Source organism: Lycium barbarum, chromosome 4 (genome assembly GCF_019175385.1).
Source record: "Lycium barbarum isolate Lr01 chromosome 4, ASM1917538v2, whole genome shotgun sequence".
NCBI lineage: Eukaryota > Viridiplantae > Streptophyta > Magnoliopsida > Solanales > Solanaceae > Lycium > Lycium barbarum.
In genome coordinates, this window is record NC_083340.1 from 5,829,989 (window position 1) to 5,846,583 (window position 16,595).

At 36.4% G+C, this 16,595-nt stretch overlaps 1 protein-coding gene across 3 annotated transcripts; it reads left to right on the forward strand.

Annotated features, from left to right (window-relative positions):
* Positions 1–239: 239 nt before the first annotated feature.
* LOC132634979 (DNA-directed RNA polymerase IV subunit 1) lies at positions 240–16,158 on the forward strand. Of its 3 annotated transcripts, none has more exons than XM_060351176.1 (20): positions 240–602; positions 4,580–4,662; positions 5,228–5,321; positions 5,785–5,905; positions 6,010–6,131; positions 6,413–6,448; positions 6,531–6,755; positions 7,688–7,825; positions 7,926–8,021; positions 8,112–9,995; positions 10,473–10,642; positions 10,739–10,805; positions 10,875–10,993; positions 11,262–11,407; positions 12,401–12,660; positions 13,202–13,375; positions 13,571–13,708; positions 14,519–14,775; positions 15,375–15,486; positions 15,689–16,158. In XM_060351176.1, the coding sequence occupies exons 3-20, from the start codon at positions 5,235–5,237 to the stop codon at positions 15,869–15,871; spliced, it is 4,335 nt and encodes a 1,444-aa protein (XP_060207159.1). In that variant the 5' UTR covers positions 240–602; positions 4,580–4,662; positions 5,228–5,234; the 3' UTR covers positions 15,872–16,158. The 3 variants fall into 3 exon arrangements, with proteins under 3 accessions (XP_060207159.1, XP_060207160.1, XP_060207161.1); XM_060351177.1 differs by lacking the exon at positions 240–602 and adding an exon at positions 648–3,097; XM_060351178.1 differs by lacking the exons at positions 240–602; positions 4,580–4,662; positions 5,228–5,321; ... (1 more) ...; positions 6,010–6,131; positions 6,413–6,448 and having other exon boundaries at positions 6,641–6,755; positions 7,696–7,825.
* Positions 16,159–16,595: the final 437 nt, after the last annotated feature.

The following is a 16,595-nucleotide window of genomic DNA, read 5'->3' on the forward strand; positions in this document are numbered from 1 at the left end:
CCTCCAATCCTAACGGAGAGGGCAAATTTGATCACAAACTTTGATGGAGAGGGCAAATTTGATCCCAAACTTTATCAGAGGGCAAATTTAAACTATAAACTATACTTGAAGGGTAAATTTGACCCTTTTCCCATTTAGATATTATGCTTTTTTTAACTATTAACTCAATAGAAAAGAATCAATATATGTAATTATTAAGTACAAAAACCAGAGTTTAATATGTGACCAAATCCAAAACCCTGCATAGACAGACGCCACTTTGGCTTTGCTATTTTTTTTCCCTCTTTCTTGACAGGAATTTGACGGTTTCCTCGATTGTTGAGTCCAGTCTACATGTATAATTTTAATGCCCCTGGCTTTCTCATTAATTACCATTTTATCTGGAACATGTCTAGTGTAAGTATATATATCCCAAAAACAATTTCACTTTTCTTAAACCTCTCTGATTTTAGCTACTCTTGTGTTGTTTAAAGTGCATCAGCTTTTCTCAGTAACACAAGACAGTAGTCTCTTCACTTACCCCACCACTCCACCCCACCACCCTACTAAAACAACCCAACCACCACTCCACCCAAGAGAACAAAGCTGCTCAGCCCTCAAAGGTATGTGTAAAAAGCTTTGATAAAAATCAATTCTTTTTTTTGGAATGTTTGAATGGGGTTCATTCTTGATTCTTTAACTTTGAATGTGAATGTTTATGTTGAATGATCATGTCTTTTTTTTGTTGATTCTGATTGGTTTGTTTGATGTAAAAAGATTGTTTTTTTCCTTTTCTAGGTGTATATGTGTATATGTTTAGTGTTGTTTCTGGTTGTTTTTGCATGTGTTTGTGTTCTTGATGATGAGAAATGGTGTTGGGCAATGTGGATTACAAGTTTTCTTTGATTTTTTCTTTTTTTGGATTAATGGGTATTTGTTTCTTGAAATGGTTTGTTTATAGAGGGCGGTTTTGGAATCAATGGGGTTTTAGATTTTTTTTTTTTTTTTTTTTTTGGTAAAAAACAAAACATTGAGTTCTCTTGTTCTACTACACTTGTGAGTGTTTTTGGTTTTCGATAATGAAGCATCATAAATGATTTTAATGTGAATGTATATCGTTAGTTTGATGATGATTCCTGTTCATTTTTTAGGAGAAAGATTGTTCCTTTTTTTTTTTTTTTTTTTTTTTGGGTAAAAAACAAAACTTTGAGTTATCTTGTTTTACACTTGTGAGTGTTTTTGGTTTTTAATGATGAAGCATCATAAATGATTTTAATGTGAATGTATATCATTTGTCGGATGATGATTCCTGTTCATTTTTTAGGAGAAAGATTGTTTTTTTTTTTTGGGTAAAAACATAATTTTGAGTTCTCTTGCTTTACACTTGTGAGTGTTTTTGGTTTTCGATGATGAAGCACCATAAATGATTTTAACGTGAATGTATATCATTTGTTGGGTTGCTGCAGAGTTTTAATGAATTTTAGGTTTGAGTGCTTTATTAGGTTCGGATACTTTATTCGAGAACATTGGTGTTCTTGAATCAGTTTCATTACCTGATTTCTTTCTAGGATGGAGGTTAAATTCTTATCTTCTGATGCCAAGAGATTACTTCTTTTGTTTTCAAATAAAAAAATGTTGATTTTGCATGTTTTTGATGGAAGAAAGTTGATTTTTTTTCTCTCAACAACAGCAACAACGACATACCCAGTGTAATCCCACAATTGGGGTCTGGGAAGGGTAAAGTGTACGCAGACCTTACCCTTACCTCGGGAGGTAAAGAGGTTGTTTCCGCTAAACCCTAGACTCAAAGAATGGGCAAAAAGTACCCATGTACAAGAAGTATACCAAAAAGTAGAAAACCTTACAAAAAAAAAAAACATATGGTTCTGTACGAACCTCGTTGGTGCAAGGCAATAAGGAATAAGAGGCTATTCCTCAAGTGTACAAAATCCCTTTCCATTCTATAAAAGCTCTCCCGGTGTTTACTTTCATGTTGAGTGGAAGGGCATGTGAGCATATATGTTTTGTCGTATTTTGGATTAGAATCGTTTTGGGGCATTAACTTTGTTAGAATGTAGGATATCTCCTATATCGGATATATATGGGCATCCGAGGAGGTTTCTAATTCCCCACTCATTCCCCGCAAGGTTTTAAGTTTGGTGCGTAGGTTCTTTTACATGTTAAAAGAGCCATGCTTTAGTAAACCTGTTTTCACAATAATTCTCTCTAAGCTATTCTATTGCATTGGTCATAAGATATATAAGGCGTTTATAGAGGTCTTAATGCTTCCCTCATAGCTTTAGCTAGTCAAACATCCCGCGCTTCGCGCGGTTATTTAAAAATATTAGTGAATTTATCGAGCAATTATTTTCTAAATTAAATACGATTTGAGAAGTTAAACAAATTCTTTTACAACTATGGTTTTTGAAGCATTCCTTAAATGTTATAAGCTATCAAGAATGTAATTTACTTTGCTTTGCGCATGTTCTAAATATATGAACATATTTCACAAAAGGAAAAAAATTCAATAACCAAATCTGAAATGACAAAGTCTATATGCTAATCATTATTCTTAATTCCAACACTCATTTTGATGTAGAAGTAATGGAAAGAGAGTGGTTAGAAGTTGTGGTTATAAGTGCGTGGTTTCATTTTAAATAGAAAATGCGTGTAAAAAGGTGTTTGTCTTCCTTGCTTTTTCTCCCTTTTATTTCTTACATCCATCCTTTAATGTCCCGATGTAGGAATCTTCACACTCCCAACGCAACACAAGCAGATAGTGAAAAAAAAATTAAGATATATGTTTGTCTTTCTTGCTTTTTGTCATTTCTATTTCTGAATTCCATCCTTTAATGTGCCGATGCGGGAATCTTCATACTCCCATCGCAACACAAGCAGATAGTGAAAAAATTTAAGATATATGTTTGTCTTCCATGCTTTTTGTCGTTTCTATTTCTGACTTCAATTGTAATTACTCCCTTACCATTAGTTAAAGAGGAGGAGTGGAAATTTGTTTGGTCATTGATGAAGAAGCATTTATATTTCATTAATTGCTGCAACCTTTCCGTTTTTTTTTTGAAGGAAGAGAACACACCTTTTGAGGAGGAAGAGACCTAGGGTAATAACCACAATTAAAGACGTGACTTTTCATGATTACTCATTCGCTCATCGATGTAGTGAATCAGATGCAACGGGACACCCATTCACGCTATAGCCAAACTATATTCACATTATTCCTAGAGCTAATAAAACGACAAGTGCAATAATAACATAAATTTTTTGGTTAGGGGGCTATTATGCGGTCTTAACAAGGCCAGTATGGTCTAAGCATGGTTGGGTCAAGGTTGTGTGGATTTTTGGAGAAGGTGGGAGAACGAAATAAATTTTTAACCCATTTGCTTCAATCAATCAACTACGTCTCAATTCCAAATTAGTCGGGGTCGGCGGTATAAATCCTCTCTATATTCATCCGCTCTAGTGAGACTTATTTCATTCCAATACTAGATAATTTCTCAATGAAAATAGGGGCTCTTAAGAAAATTGAGTCTTAAACTTGACTAATTGGTATCTTTATATGGATCCTTTTTTTCCGTTACGTTTTGTTCTTTAGCTAAGTCCACATTTATTCCGAAAGTTAATAGGTCTTTCAGACTTTACTCCATGAGATTTTAGGTCTACCCACCTTTTTTTTTCTCCACATTTAGAGTGTGTTTGGTAGGGAGGAAAACATTTACCAGATATGTTTTCCGATTTTCCCATGTTGGGTTGGTATAAATATTTTCTCTAGGAAAACAGGTTCCTTATGAATGAGGAAAATGACTTCTCTAATAGAAGCAACGAAAACAAGTTCCATAAGTGACATTCCAACATTATTATCTCCTCCACACCCACCCAATGCCCCCCACCCCTTGATCATCCCATCCCATCCCACCCCTGAACCTCCCCTCCACCCCCCAATGCCCCCCCCCCCCCCCCAAACAAAAATCCCACCCCCATAGTGTTTTGCTAGATCACATACAAATGCTCTTGGAATAATATTTTTCTACTTACTTACCAAACACTAGAAAGTAAGTAAGAAATTCACTTGCTTTCCAAGAAAACATTTTCCTTCATACCGAACACACCGTTAGTCTTTATAATGTTGTACCTATCAACCGGTACATTTGAAAGTCACGATCAAATAATCTTGGTTGACCTTTATTTTGGTTCTCTTGTTGTATTCTCTGTGTGCAGCTTTATCTTTGTAGGATATCCATCTTGGCATTCACATTTTTATGAAACTCACCTTTTGGTAATGTAGGGTGTGTAATATCGTTGGTCTCAACTATTCTATATAACTTACCTTTTACTTCGTTAGATAACATAGCAGTCTTATTGCGTCTTCATCTATTATTCCGTGTTCTCTTAACTAAGAATCTTATGGAATTGCTTCTTAAGTGCTTTTCGCAAACCAAAACATTATTTTAGCAATATCATCAAATCACCAAAGGAATATGGAAGGTGGTTCTCCTTGTAAAACATTCTCCCCTTAAATGAAAGAAACAACTCAGTTTTAGCATCTGGTACTTGAAAATGATAGTTGGAGATCTTTGTATGACAGGCTGGCAAGTTTACATCCAGGTTTTGGTTTTGAGTTGACTGTCCACAGTCCAAGCCCAGACTTGGCTAGTCAGGTTTGCGGAGGTATAGTTCTTCTATGTTCCATTCCGATGCAAGTGATTGATATTTACATCTTAGTTGTTACAAGGCATAGTTAATGGATTTCAAATCCCTCATTTTAGTTGTCATTTAAGGAACTAAGTATTCTAGATATAGAACTAAGAATATCGATTCAAAATCTTTTATATGCTAACATGTTACTTCAGAAATTTAAAATTGTCAAATCAAATTCTTTGGGAAGGCGGATAAACAACTCATCCCAAGTATGAATAGATTTCTTTTAATTTGTAGATGGTTTTGTTCTGTTCTAAATGTTAAAGACCTTTTAAAAAAAAAATAAATGTCACAGGGGTTCTGGCTTTGTTTAATCTAGAGAGATATAATAGCTATGTGGGCCGTGATCGTTTATATGCTTGTAAACTGTTGACATGTTTTCTTAAACAAAGCTTAATTGGCTTGTCCTACTGCATTGGGATGGATTTAACCTGAAGGCATTACTGAAATATTATCTCATTGTTACATGAATTATGTTCACTCTATTTTTTTTTTTTTGGTTCTTATACTCTTGAACCACCTTGTTATTTTCCAGAGTTTAGATGGAGCGTGATCTAAATATTGAGCTGCAAGTGCCAGAAGGTTCTTTGAGGGGCATAAATTTCAATATCTTATCAGAGACTGATGCAGTAAGTATATGCCAAACTTTTGATGTAAATTAAATTAGAAAGTGTGTCCATTTTTCTTAAATATAGGTCTCTTTTCTCTACTCATAATTACATTACTGTGCTACTTCAAAAATCTGACGGTTCCCTGTTCTATACTTTTTATTCCTAGAAATATCAAAAAACCCGTAAAAGTAATCTAAAACAGAAATTTGGAACCCACAACAACAAAAACATACCCAGTGTAATCCCACGAGTGGAGTCTGGGGAGGGTAGGATGTACGCTGACCTTACCTCTAGCTTTGTGGGGGTAGAGAGGCTGTTTCCGATATACCCTCGGGTATTAGTCTAGTCTTTATTGGCTGCATCAAGTCTGATTAAGGCTTGTAAATTTTGGGACAGATGACGTTTCTAATTGTAGACCTTCTGAGAACTTTAGTTATCAAATGGAGCTGATTCACATTTATGCATTTCTTGCTTTTTTTAGGCCAAATTGTCAGCTAAGGTAATTGGAGCAGTTAATGAAGTAACAGATCCCGCATTGGGATTTCCAAATCCAATCTTTGAGTGTTCGACATGTGGTGCAAAAGATGGGAAAAACTGTGAAGGTATGACAGATGCTGATAATTTGATAATAGCTGATGCATTACTGCTTTAACACCTTCAGGGGAAGCAATCATGTTAATTTATTATTCTTTTACATCCTTTCCAGGTCACTTGGGATTAATAATCTTTCCATATACAATTCTGAATCCGTATTTCGTATCGGAGGTTGCTCAGATCCTGAAGAAGATATGTCCAGGGTGTAAATCTGTCCGTCGTGATAAGGTCAAGGTTAGGTACTACTGTACACTCAGTACTGAAACTTGATATTATGTCATTAAAACGAACTTTAGCTGCACAGCTTATTTTTCCTGTTACATATGTGGTCAGCTTTTTGTCACAAGAACATCTTAGAAACTCTTCAGATGAATGCATGTAGGGAAGTAACTACTTTTTTTAACTCAGTTTCTAACAGCTGTTTAGTGTTACTTTAGTAAATTCACTTGACATATCAATGTTGCTGCTTTTCTAGTTGCTCCCAGAGTGATAATTCTTTGCTTTGCCTTTTACAGGGTGCTGATAGGACATCTGCCTGCAAATACTGTGATGTGAGTGGTCGTAAGTTATGTTATGTTCTTTCAATCTTTCCCTTGTTTTTAATTTCTTGACCTGTATCTATCTGATAAGCAGGGAGTTTTAAGAGGCTATCCACCAACGAAATTTAAAGTATCTCCTAGAGACACGTTTGGGAGGACTGCCATTATAGCGGAAGTTAATGAAAATTTGTTAAAGAAGCTTCAGCATACTTCTGGAGGAAGTTTGGCATCTGACTATTGGGATTTCATTCCATATGATGCACAACAAGATGCAAGCTTAAATTCTTCCAAGTACAAAAGAGTTTTATCACATGCTCAGGTAGCAATATTTCTTACTAGTTATAAGTTTGTTTCTGGCACTCTGCCGTGGTGTCAAAGTTTCACGATGTTTTTATCTTTTAAGATAATTTCTTTGGGGAAGTAAAACTTCTATTTATTGTTTTCTTCTGTTCATGATAAGTCTTATCTCCTACTGATTAGATACAACTTGAATATTGAATAGCCCTTTCACTGATAACTAAGAAATTTGATATTGCTGAAGACCTTCTTTGGGTAGCATAAATGGAGAGAAAAAAGGATGGGACCAATTCCTACTGGTAATGATTCTGGGATTTTAGATGATAGAAAAAAGAAGCAACTGATTTTGGATTGTTTTTCGGTGGGTTCCAAGGGGTGAAGAAGAAGGGGTATGCAACTAATTTAAAAAAAAAGAAACATATGGAACCCACAATTAAGTGTCAAGACAATGCAAATGAGTGGTGGATGTAGAAAAATATATATATTATCCATGTCAGCAGCAATTGAACAACATACAAGGGTAGCGGTGTTTATTAATAGACATTTTGTCAAGTGGAGGTGTTTAAATGAAAACAAAACAGTAATTTTTTTATAACCGTGGTGTGTGGGCCAGCTTGCGCGCACCTCAACTAATTCCACGGGATACCTGACACCTCCCAACAACAACATGTACCAAAATGTACCAGGTAATCCTGTCCACCAAGGCTAGGACATATGGGAAGAAATCGCCTAGTGTTTTTGTATTTGCTGGGATTTGAACCTGAGATAGTTGGGGGGCCGGCTTTAAATTCGGTGCTAGTACATGTGTCAATTAGATATTAAGCCTTTTTAATGCTGTCCAAGGCTTTGTGATGGAACAGTGAACTAGCTTCTCTGTGTTTTTCGCTAGTGATTTATGTTTTTGCTGTCTTGCTTCTGTTCTTTGGTGCATCTGATTAACTTTCTGACATTTAGGTATATAGCATTCTGAAAGATGTTGATCCAGGGTTTCTTGAAGGACTTCTCAAAAGGAAGAACTCAATCTTCCTTAATAGCTGCCTTTTGACTCCTAATTGTCATCGAGTTACTGAATTTGGGCAGCATATGATATTTGTAAGTGAGAAATGTGTATTTTCTTTAACGGTATTATTGATACCCATTTTTGGTACTCAGCTTTCTAATACCCTGATATATGCTGCTTTTAATGTCCCAGGATGAAAGTAATAGGCATTTCAGAAAGATGATTGACTTTAGAGGAACAGCAAATGACTTGAGCGTGTGTGTTTTAGATAGAATTAAAGCTTCCAAGGCAAGAAATTCAACCATGTTTCCTCTTTCCCTTTCTTTATTAGCTTTTGTTGAACTATGCCAGAGTTGATTTGAGCCTTTACTACTGCAGATACGTGCCGAGAGATCGATAATCAACGATCCTAATGCCCCTGCTACTGGTTTGAAGTATGTGAAAGAACTAGTTCTGGCAAAACGCACTAATCATGCTTTCCGCATGGTTGTGGTTGGTGATCCTAACATAGAGCTAGGTGAAATTGGTATTCCCCGTCATGTTGCGGAGAATCTCCACTTTGCAGAACCTCTAAGTTCGCGGAATTGGGAAAAGCTGACTGATCAATGTGATCTTATGATTCTTCAGAAGGGAAGGATTGTCGTCCGCAGAAATGGTGTCTTAGTTCCCATTAGTGTAATGGACCAGTTGCATAGAGGGGATATTATATATAGACCTCTTATTGATGGAGATGTTGTGTTGATAAACCGACCTCCGTCTATTCATCAACATTCACTAGTTGCTCTGTCTGTTAGGATTCTTCCAATAAATTCTGTTCTTTCAATTAATCCCCTTGTCTGTTCTCCATTCCGTGGGGATTTTGATGGCGATTGCCTTCATGGTTATATTCCCCAATCAGTCGATTCTAGGATTGAGCTTAATGAGCTTGTTGCTCTGAATCAGCAGTTGATTGACGGACAGAATGGTCAAAATCTTCTTTCATTAAGTCATGATAGCTTAACTGCTGCTCATTTAATTTTGGAACAAGGAGTTTTCTTGGACCAGTTCCAGATGCAGCAGCTACAAATGTTTTGTCCCCGTCAAGCGGGAATGCCTGCTATCTTAAGAGCACCATCAGGTAACAAGTGTTATTGGACTGGGAAACAGTTATTCAGCTTGTTTTTGCCATCAGACCTTGAATATAATTTTCCATCAAATGACGTCTGTATTAGTGAGGGGGAAATTGTGACATCTTCTGGTGGGTCTTCTTGGCTGCATGATTCCAGTGAAAATCTTTTTTATAGTCTTGTTAAACGCCATGGAGGTGAAACTCTTGGCTTCCTTTATGCTGCACAGACTGTTCTTTGTGAGTGGCTGTCGATGAGGGGCCTTAGTGTTTCATTGTCCGATCTTTACATATCTTCTAATCCATATTCCCGCGAAAATATGATCGATGAGGTCTTTTCCGGTTTGCAAGAGGCAGAACGACTATCGTATATCCAACTGCTGATGATTAAGTATAATAAGGATTTCCTTGCTGGAAGCTTAGAAGAAAGCAAGAACTCCATGGGTTTTGATTTGGAGTTTATGTCTATCATGCAGCAGAAATCAGCTTCCCTGAGTCAAGCTTCTGCTACTGCTTTCAAGAAAGTTTTCCGGGATGTCCAGAATTTGGTATATAATTATGCCAGCAACGAGAATTCATTTCTGGCTATGTTAAAAGCTGGGAGTAAGGGCAACCTCTTAAAACTGGTCCAACACAGCATGTGTCTTGGTTTGCAGCAGTCTTTGGTTCCATTATCATTTAGAATGCCCCGCCAACTTTCTTGTGATGCATGGAACAATCATAAATCACATCGTGTTTTTGAGAAAGCTCATAACAATATCCCATGTGCTGTGGTTGAGAATTCATTTCTTGCGGGTTTGAATCCTCTGGAGTGTTTTGTGCATTCGTTAACCACCCGCGATAGTTCTTTTAGTGGACATGCTGATGTTTCGGGAACTTTGAACCGTAAGCTTATGTTTTTCATGCGTGATGTGTACGTTGGATATGATGGAACAGTGAGAAATGCTTACGGGAATCAGATTGTGCAGTTCTCTTACTATGAAACAGACCGAATTGCTTCTACTAAGGGCACTGGTGATTCAGACCGAATTGCTTCTCATGCAATTGGTGGTCATCCTGTTGGTTCATTGGCAGCCTGTGCCATTTCAGAAGCTGCATATAGTGCTTTGGATCAACCTGTCAGTGCACTTGAGTCATCACCTTTATTAAACCTGAAGGTTATCTCTCTATTTCTGCTGATTTATACTTTTGGGACGTTATAATATGTTATGTTGACCTAAAAACACTGTTTAAACTGAACTATAAAAGCTTTCTATTGGCCTGATCAAACATGAAAAAGATAGAAGCTCTCTATTGACTTCATATAGCCGACCCCAGCTTCTGTGAAAGTTGTTCAATTGACTTCAAAAGCTTCCGTATAAACTTCTTTTTCTTTCTTCATTGGGGGGTTCCCAAGGATTGATTTTTGAATTCCCATGCAATTGCATCTTCTCTCAACATGCACAAGCTATTGCATTGGTAAAACATCGTGTATGACTTTCGTGCTGACTTTTTAACCTCTTGTTGCAAGATTATATGCTCTTTAATAATGTGAATGTTGAGCTGGTTTCTGCTAGTCTGTTTTTGCCCTTTAAGTTGTTTTGTTGCTGAAGTGGCTTGTAATTTTTTTCGCTATTTGGATGTGATTTGAACAGAAAATATTGGAATCTGGAGTAGGGAGTCGTAGTGGCGAGAAAACTGCATCGCTGTTTCTTTCAAAAAGACTTGGCAGATGGGCTTATGGTTTTGAATATGGAGCTTTAGAGGTCAAGGGTCATCTAGAAAGGCTTCTTCTTTCAGATGTTGTTTCTACAGTAATGATATGGTACACTTTCTTCTCACATTTTCACACTTCTGCTATCCAGTTTTATTGATATCCTTTTCTTTATTTCTTATCTGACTAAAGATTTCTATAATGTAGCTTCTCCTCTGAAACACATAAAAGCTCTCACAGTAGTCCCTGGGTCTGTCATTTTCATATAGATAAGGTAATGCCATAAGAACTTCATTTCTTAATAGTTTATTGGTTTTGTGCTCTTAAATTTTTGATCTCTTAGGAAAACGTGAAGACAAAAAGGCTTAAGCTGAGATCAGTTTTAGATGCTCTTAATATGAGATATCATGCAGCAAGAAAGAAAGCTGGAACTGATCTTCCAAACCTGCATATAACATGCAAGTAAGATGCTTTGCTTTGAGTTTCATCTTTTAATTGTTTTTGGATGCATGGAAATAGGAATATCAGGAAAGTAAATTCAGTTCATGTTCCAGGTTACAGTTTGTTTCCTGCAGGATTTTAGACTTACTTTGTCGCCGAAACTGTTACTTATTTGATCCCAGCTTTTAGTGTTATGAAATTGAATCATTCTGAATCCTCCACTACCTTATTGCTCTTCTACTGTCTCTTGGTCACTGTTTGAGCCTTCGTATTTCTTGAAAATGTGCAGGGATTGTTCAGTTGCTGAAGCGCGAAAAGAGAATTCCAGAATTTGCATCACAGTTGCTGTGGCTGAGACCTCAAAGGAATCTTTTTCACTTCTGGATAGGCTGCGTGTTAGGGTGATCCCATTCCTTCTTGAGACGGTGATCAAAGGTTTATATATTTTTTCTACTCTGTGGCTGCCTAGCAAGCTGATGTCCTTGAGCTGTGTTTGTTTATTTGTTATCCTTTTTTTGAGGAGGTTCACTTGCTGTTATTAACAAAGAACCTGAATCTGCTCCTGGCTTGTTATGAAGGAGTTTCACTTGTGCTAGTTACGATGGGTCTTGTATTTATACAACTGGATTTCCTTGTCCGTCAGTATCCATTCCAGCTGATGACTATTGAATCTATTCCAATTATGACTGCAGGACAGATCTCAGAATCTTTAGTGACTTTTAACTAAAATTTAGCTCAAATGTTTATATTGTTTGGAAACTATTGTCTCGAGGGACTCAAATCCTAGAGGATGTCGGCAAGCTTAGTGTGGGTTTAGAAACCATGAAGTTTACTTGCTATTTACCTATGCATTGGTCCTTACGACTTAGTTTAATTTACTGAAGCTGCTATAATGGTGCAGTAAAGTGGTAAAGAGAAACAACATTTTTCTTGCATGAGTTTGCATGAAAGGGATAAGGACGCGCTTGATACAGGCAGTATCAGGATTGAATCATAAGTTAAATATAGAATATCTGACATAGTTTGATGAATGATGATAGAGGCTGTATCAGAAATTAATTGATCTTTCGCAAAGCCAAAGTTACACATAAGTTCTGGCTTCTTGGACATTGAGTTGTCTAAAGTCATTTCTATCTTTATCTCCCAATCTTCTTAAAGAAAGGTTAATTTGCATGTGAATTCTAACACTTTTGTGGCCTCATTAGATTATAGACGTAATTGAGTTCTTGCAGCCTAAGATTGCAAAAAGATTAATGAATAGCATCTATCACACATGACATTTCAAAATGACTTTAACTTTAGACATCTGTTCTATCACTGAAAAGTTGTGGCACAATGTCTTCTTGTGGATAGCTTTTTGTTACTTAAGGAGCTGCTATTATGCTAGTATTTGATTTGATTTTTTTTTTTTTTTTTTTTTTTTTTAAGGTTTCTCCGCATTTAAAAAAGTTGATATCTTATGGAGAGAGTTGCCAAGTACATCAAAATCTGGCAGGGGCTCTACCGGGGAACTATATTTGCAGGTCTTCATGTCTGAAAGTTGTGACAGAATCAAATTCTGGAATGCGCTTGTGGATAGTTGCCTCCAAATAAGGGAATTGATTGATTGGGAGCGCAGTCATCCTGATGATGTCCATGATCTGACTGTAGCCTATGGAATTGATGTAGCATGGGATTACTTTCTACGTGTAAGTTCTGGTTGGGAGATGAGATCACTATTTTTTCGTCTTAATTTTCAACAGCCGTTTCATTTTTTATTTTATTTTTTTGATATAATGCATGGTCCTAGTCGAGCATGGTTCCACTATTTTTATTATTATTATTATTATTATTATTGTATCATTATCATATTCTTCAATTTTATCACTACTGCTGTTTCTTTTACTTTGGTTATCTTTACTATCTTTGCTGTCTGTATTTTCCTTTCCTTCAATATTTTCATCAGAACTTTTTTACTCGTGTATTTTCCAAACCTGTTTTGAAAATGGTTTTCTTGAGCCGAGGGTCTTTCGGAAACCACCTCTCTACCCCACAAAGGTACGGGTAAGGTCTGCGTACACCCCCCCCCCTTCCCAGACCCCACTTGTGGGATCACAATGGGTATGTTGTTGTATAATGCAACCGCATGGTCTTTCCCCTGATGTTAATGTTATTCCACTTACAATTCCTTTTATTCTTTAATCCAAGATTAAAAAGGTACAATTCTGACAATGTTGAGTTGAAGTGCAGAAACTACATTCTGCCGTCTCTGATACTGGCAAGAAAATCCTTCCAGAACACTTGGTACTTGCAGCAGATTGTCTCACAGCTACAGGAGAATTTGTTCCCTTGAGTGCCAAAGGGCTGACGCTGCAAAGAAAGGCTGCTGGTGTTGTTTCGCCGTTTATGCAAGCGTGCTTTTCGGTAATGTTATCCACATTTTACCTTCATTGGCTGAAAGAAAAGAATTTGGATATAATTTAAGTCCCACTGCTTTTCTTACACTTTTTCCCTTTTTCAGTTATTTTAACTTCTAATATTACAAGTGATAATAATTACTGTGTCAACGAGATGTATCTCAAAGTTTTGAAGCTTTTCTGCGCGTTGAACCCAATGTAGAATCCAGGGGACTCGTTTGTTAGGGCTGCCAAGATGGGATTAAGTGATGATCTTCAAGGGAGTCTGGAATCACTGGCATGGGGAAAGAGTCCTTCCATAGGCAGTGGTTCTTCATTTGAAATTATCTACTCTGGAAAGGTATAAATCAATTTTCTTTTAGTGAATCTCACACTTTTAGCGTTTTTTATGTGGAGTTATCAATCTGGTGTACCAATTATATTGCTATGAACTCGGAAGGATTGGCATAATTTTGTTGTACGAGAAAACAAGTAATAAAATGATACTCGTCTTCAATGGAGTTGTTCTGGTCATGCTTTCAAATGTAGGATAGGTTCTAACTAGTTCGGCTACTAAACAATCCTAGAGCAATTTTAGAGAATACACATGTTTATTGTTAAAGATAATCATCCCCTATTTTTTTGGCATGCATATTTACAAAAGAATCTTCTCACCCAAAAAGAGGATATGATTTTCAAAGAGAAAGTAGCCCATAATATTGTGATGCTGTTTTAATGTTTCCTTTTATTTGTGACTATAAAACGCTTTCTTATGATTTTCTTCGCCAGAAGATCTGCAGGTCCTTATTTTTTTTCTTTTGTACCACAGCTTAATAGCCTAATAGCATCTAAAAATTCTTTGGTGTGGGCTGATATTGCCATCACTATACAAGGCTCTGTCAATGTTACAGAAATATTGCACAGTTACGTTATCATAGGTTGCTTTACCTTATTTTCTCCAACTGAACATGCTAGAAGCCTAGAACACTTTGAACATTGAATTTTAATTTTATACACTTCATAATTCTTCAAAGATAATGTGATATGTGGCTTATCCTCATCCTTGATGTGGTATCATATGTGTTTGTTTTATGGCATCTTAATTCTATTCGATCAGGCATTATTCCTCTATTTAAGACTTTGATTCAAATATCCGGACCTTTTCCGTCAGGGATATGAGCCTGCTAAACCAACAGATGTGTATGCTCTGCTGCGTAACCATGTCACATCAAATAAGCCAAAGGTGAAGGTCACTCTTAATGAAGACAATGAAATGGCTGGAAAGTCTCTTGCTCAACGTCTTTATAAGCTTGATGATCTCAATAAAAAGTGTTGTAGAAGCCAGTGGTCAATTGCAAATTTGAGAAAATTCCTTTCATTCAACGACATAAAGAAGCTCTCTCAGGCACTGAAGCAAATGTTGTCCAAGTATGTCAACACTTCTCTAATGCAATTCCTCCTAATTCCTTTTTTCTTACATAAAACTATATCAATGAAAAGATTCAATTCCTGTAAGTTGTATCTTCCAGATTCGGATTCTACAACTTTTGATGTTTTTATGCTTACATGCTTCTTTTGTTTCATCAGTTTGCACTCATGCATTTGCTTTTTTAAAAGGAAATATGAAATATGTTCTTCTTATGAGCTATTGGAAACAACTGTGTTTGATGCTTCTAAAATATTTTTCATGTTTTCCTATTTCATTGATACAGTTTAGTTCTATTAAATTGTTATTTTTTGGAGTTTGCTTACTTTTTCTCGTATTTCTTTGAAATTAAGTTTCAAAATTATTGGAATGTTAATGTCTCTGATTAGTCTATGTTTAACTTTGGCTATGTGTCAATTCATATTTTAATTGTTAATGAGCTCGGGAGAATGCATATTTCTGAGGAAACCCATAATATTTTGCTACATTGCTCGTTCATGTATCATCTTTCCTTTTCATGTTGCTTACCCTACTTTTTTTTTGGAAGTGACTTTTCTAGTTCAAATTGCTCACTAACTTATAATGGTTAAAAATGGTGCAGATATGCTATTGATTGCGCGTTAAGTGAAGCAGACAAGTCCCTAGCAATGATGGCATTACATTTTCATCCCCGAAGGAGTGAGAAGATTGGAAAAGGCGCACTGGAAATAAAGGTGATCTAGATGAAAGTGTTCTTGATTATTGAGAAATACTAATTAAAGTCATTAAATGAATGCTGATCAGCTGATGTTTAGAAAGATTGGTTGAAACCTATTTAGTTAAATTGCTAGAATTATTTGAATTTTCTGTCATGTTTAATCAATACCTTCTTTATTTTCTGCTAAATTACTAATAGTCTTTCCCTTTTATCAACAGATTGGTTACCACAAAGAATATGAAGATTCGCGCTGCTTTATGTTGGTGCGTACAGATGGAACTGTTGAAGACTTCTCGTATCGCAAGTGCCTACAACATGCTCTGGAACTGATTGCTCCTCAAAAGGCAAAAACCTATAAATGGGTGAATGGAGCATCTGGCACGAGTACGTGCAATTGTTGAACGCCCGTTAGCCAATGGTACGTCAAGACAAATGACGTGATCATGTAACATATAGTTTTACTAAATAGGTAAAAACCGATATAGGGTACCCCGTAATCTTATGCTTCTCATTGCTGCTCCCACTAAGGTTTGTTTGCCTTTCATATGGCTTAAGGCAAAGGGAAATTAGTGGGAGTAGCAACGAAAAGCTCTGAGGGGCAATGCATTTCTTGTTGTATTAGTTAAGAATGTTTCATCAATGAAAACAATTTCAAACTTTCAGTAGCTTTAGCCTATTTTTTCCCATTTGTTTGTTGTGTTCTTAAAAGTCTGATTTAGGTTCGTTCTTTAAGGAAATGGTTGTTGGCTTTAGACCAAGTGGAAAGTTACATTTTTATGCAACAAGGGGCAGTAATCCTTTAGCAAATGAACTTGGCCCAAATGCTTGCAAACTTGAGTCGACTTAGTTCAGGCCCAACACCTAGCAATAACCCAATCTTCTTTTTGCGCGGATTGTCCTCATTTGGGGTGGTCTTTAAATTTTTGTCCTTCAAATTGGTGTTCTGTAAGTTTTACCCCTCGCTTAACACTCCGAGGTTGTGGGTTCGAACTCCAGCTCAGTAAAAAAAATAAAAATCGCAAGGCAGAGTTTTGCAAATCTGCCAAATAAAATGAGCCGCACAGGCAGAATTTGCCTGAAGGGCAAAATTTAAAGACCACCATATTGAGGGGTAAAAATTAAAGA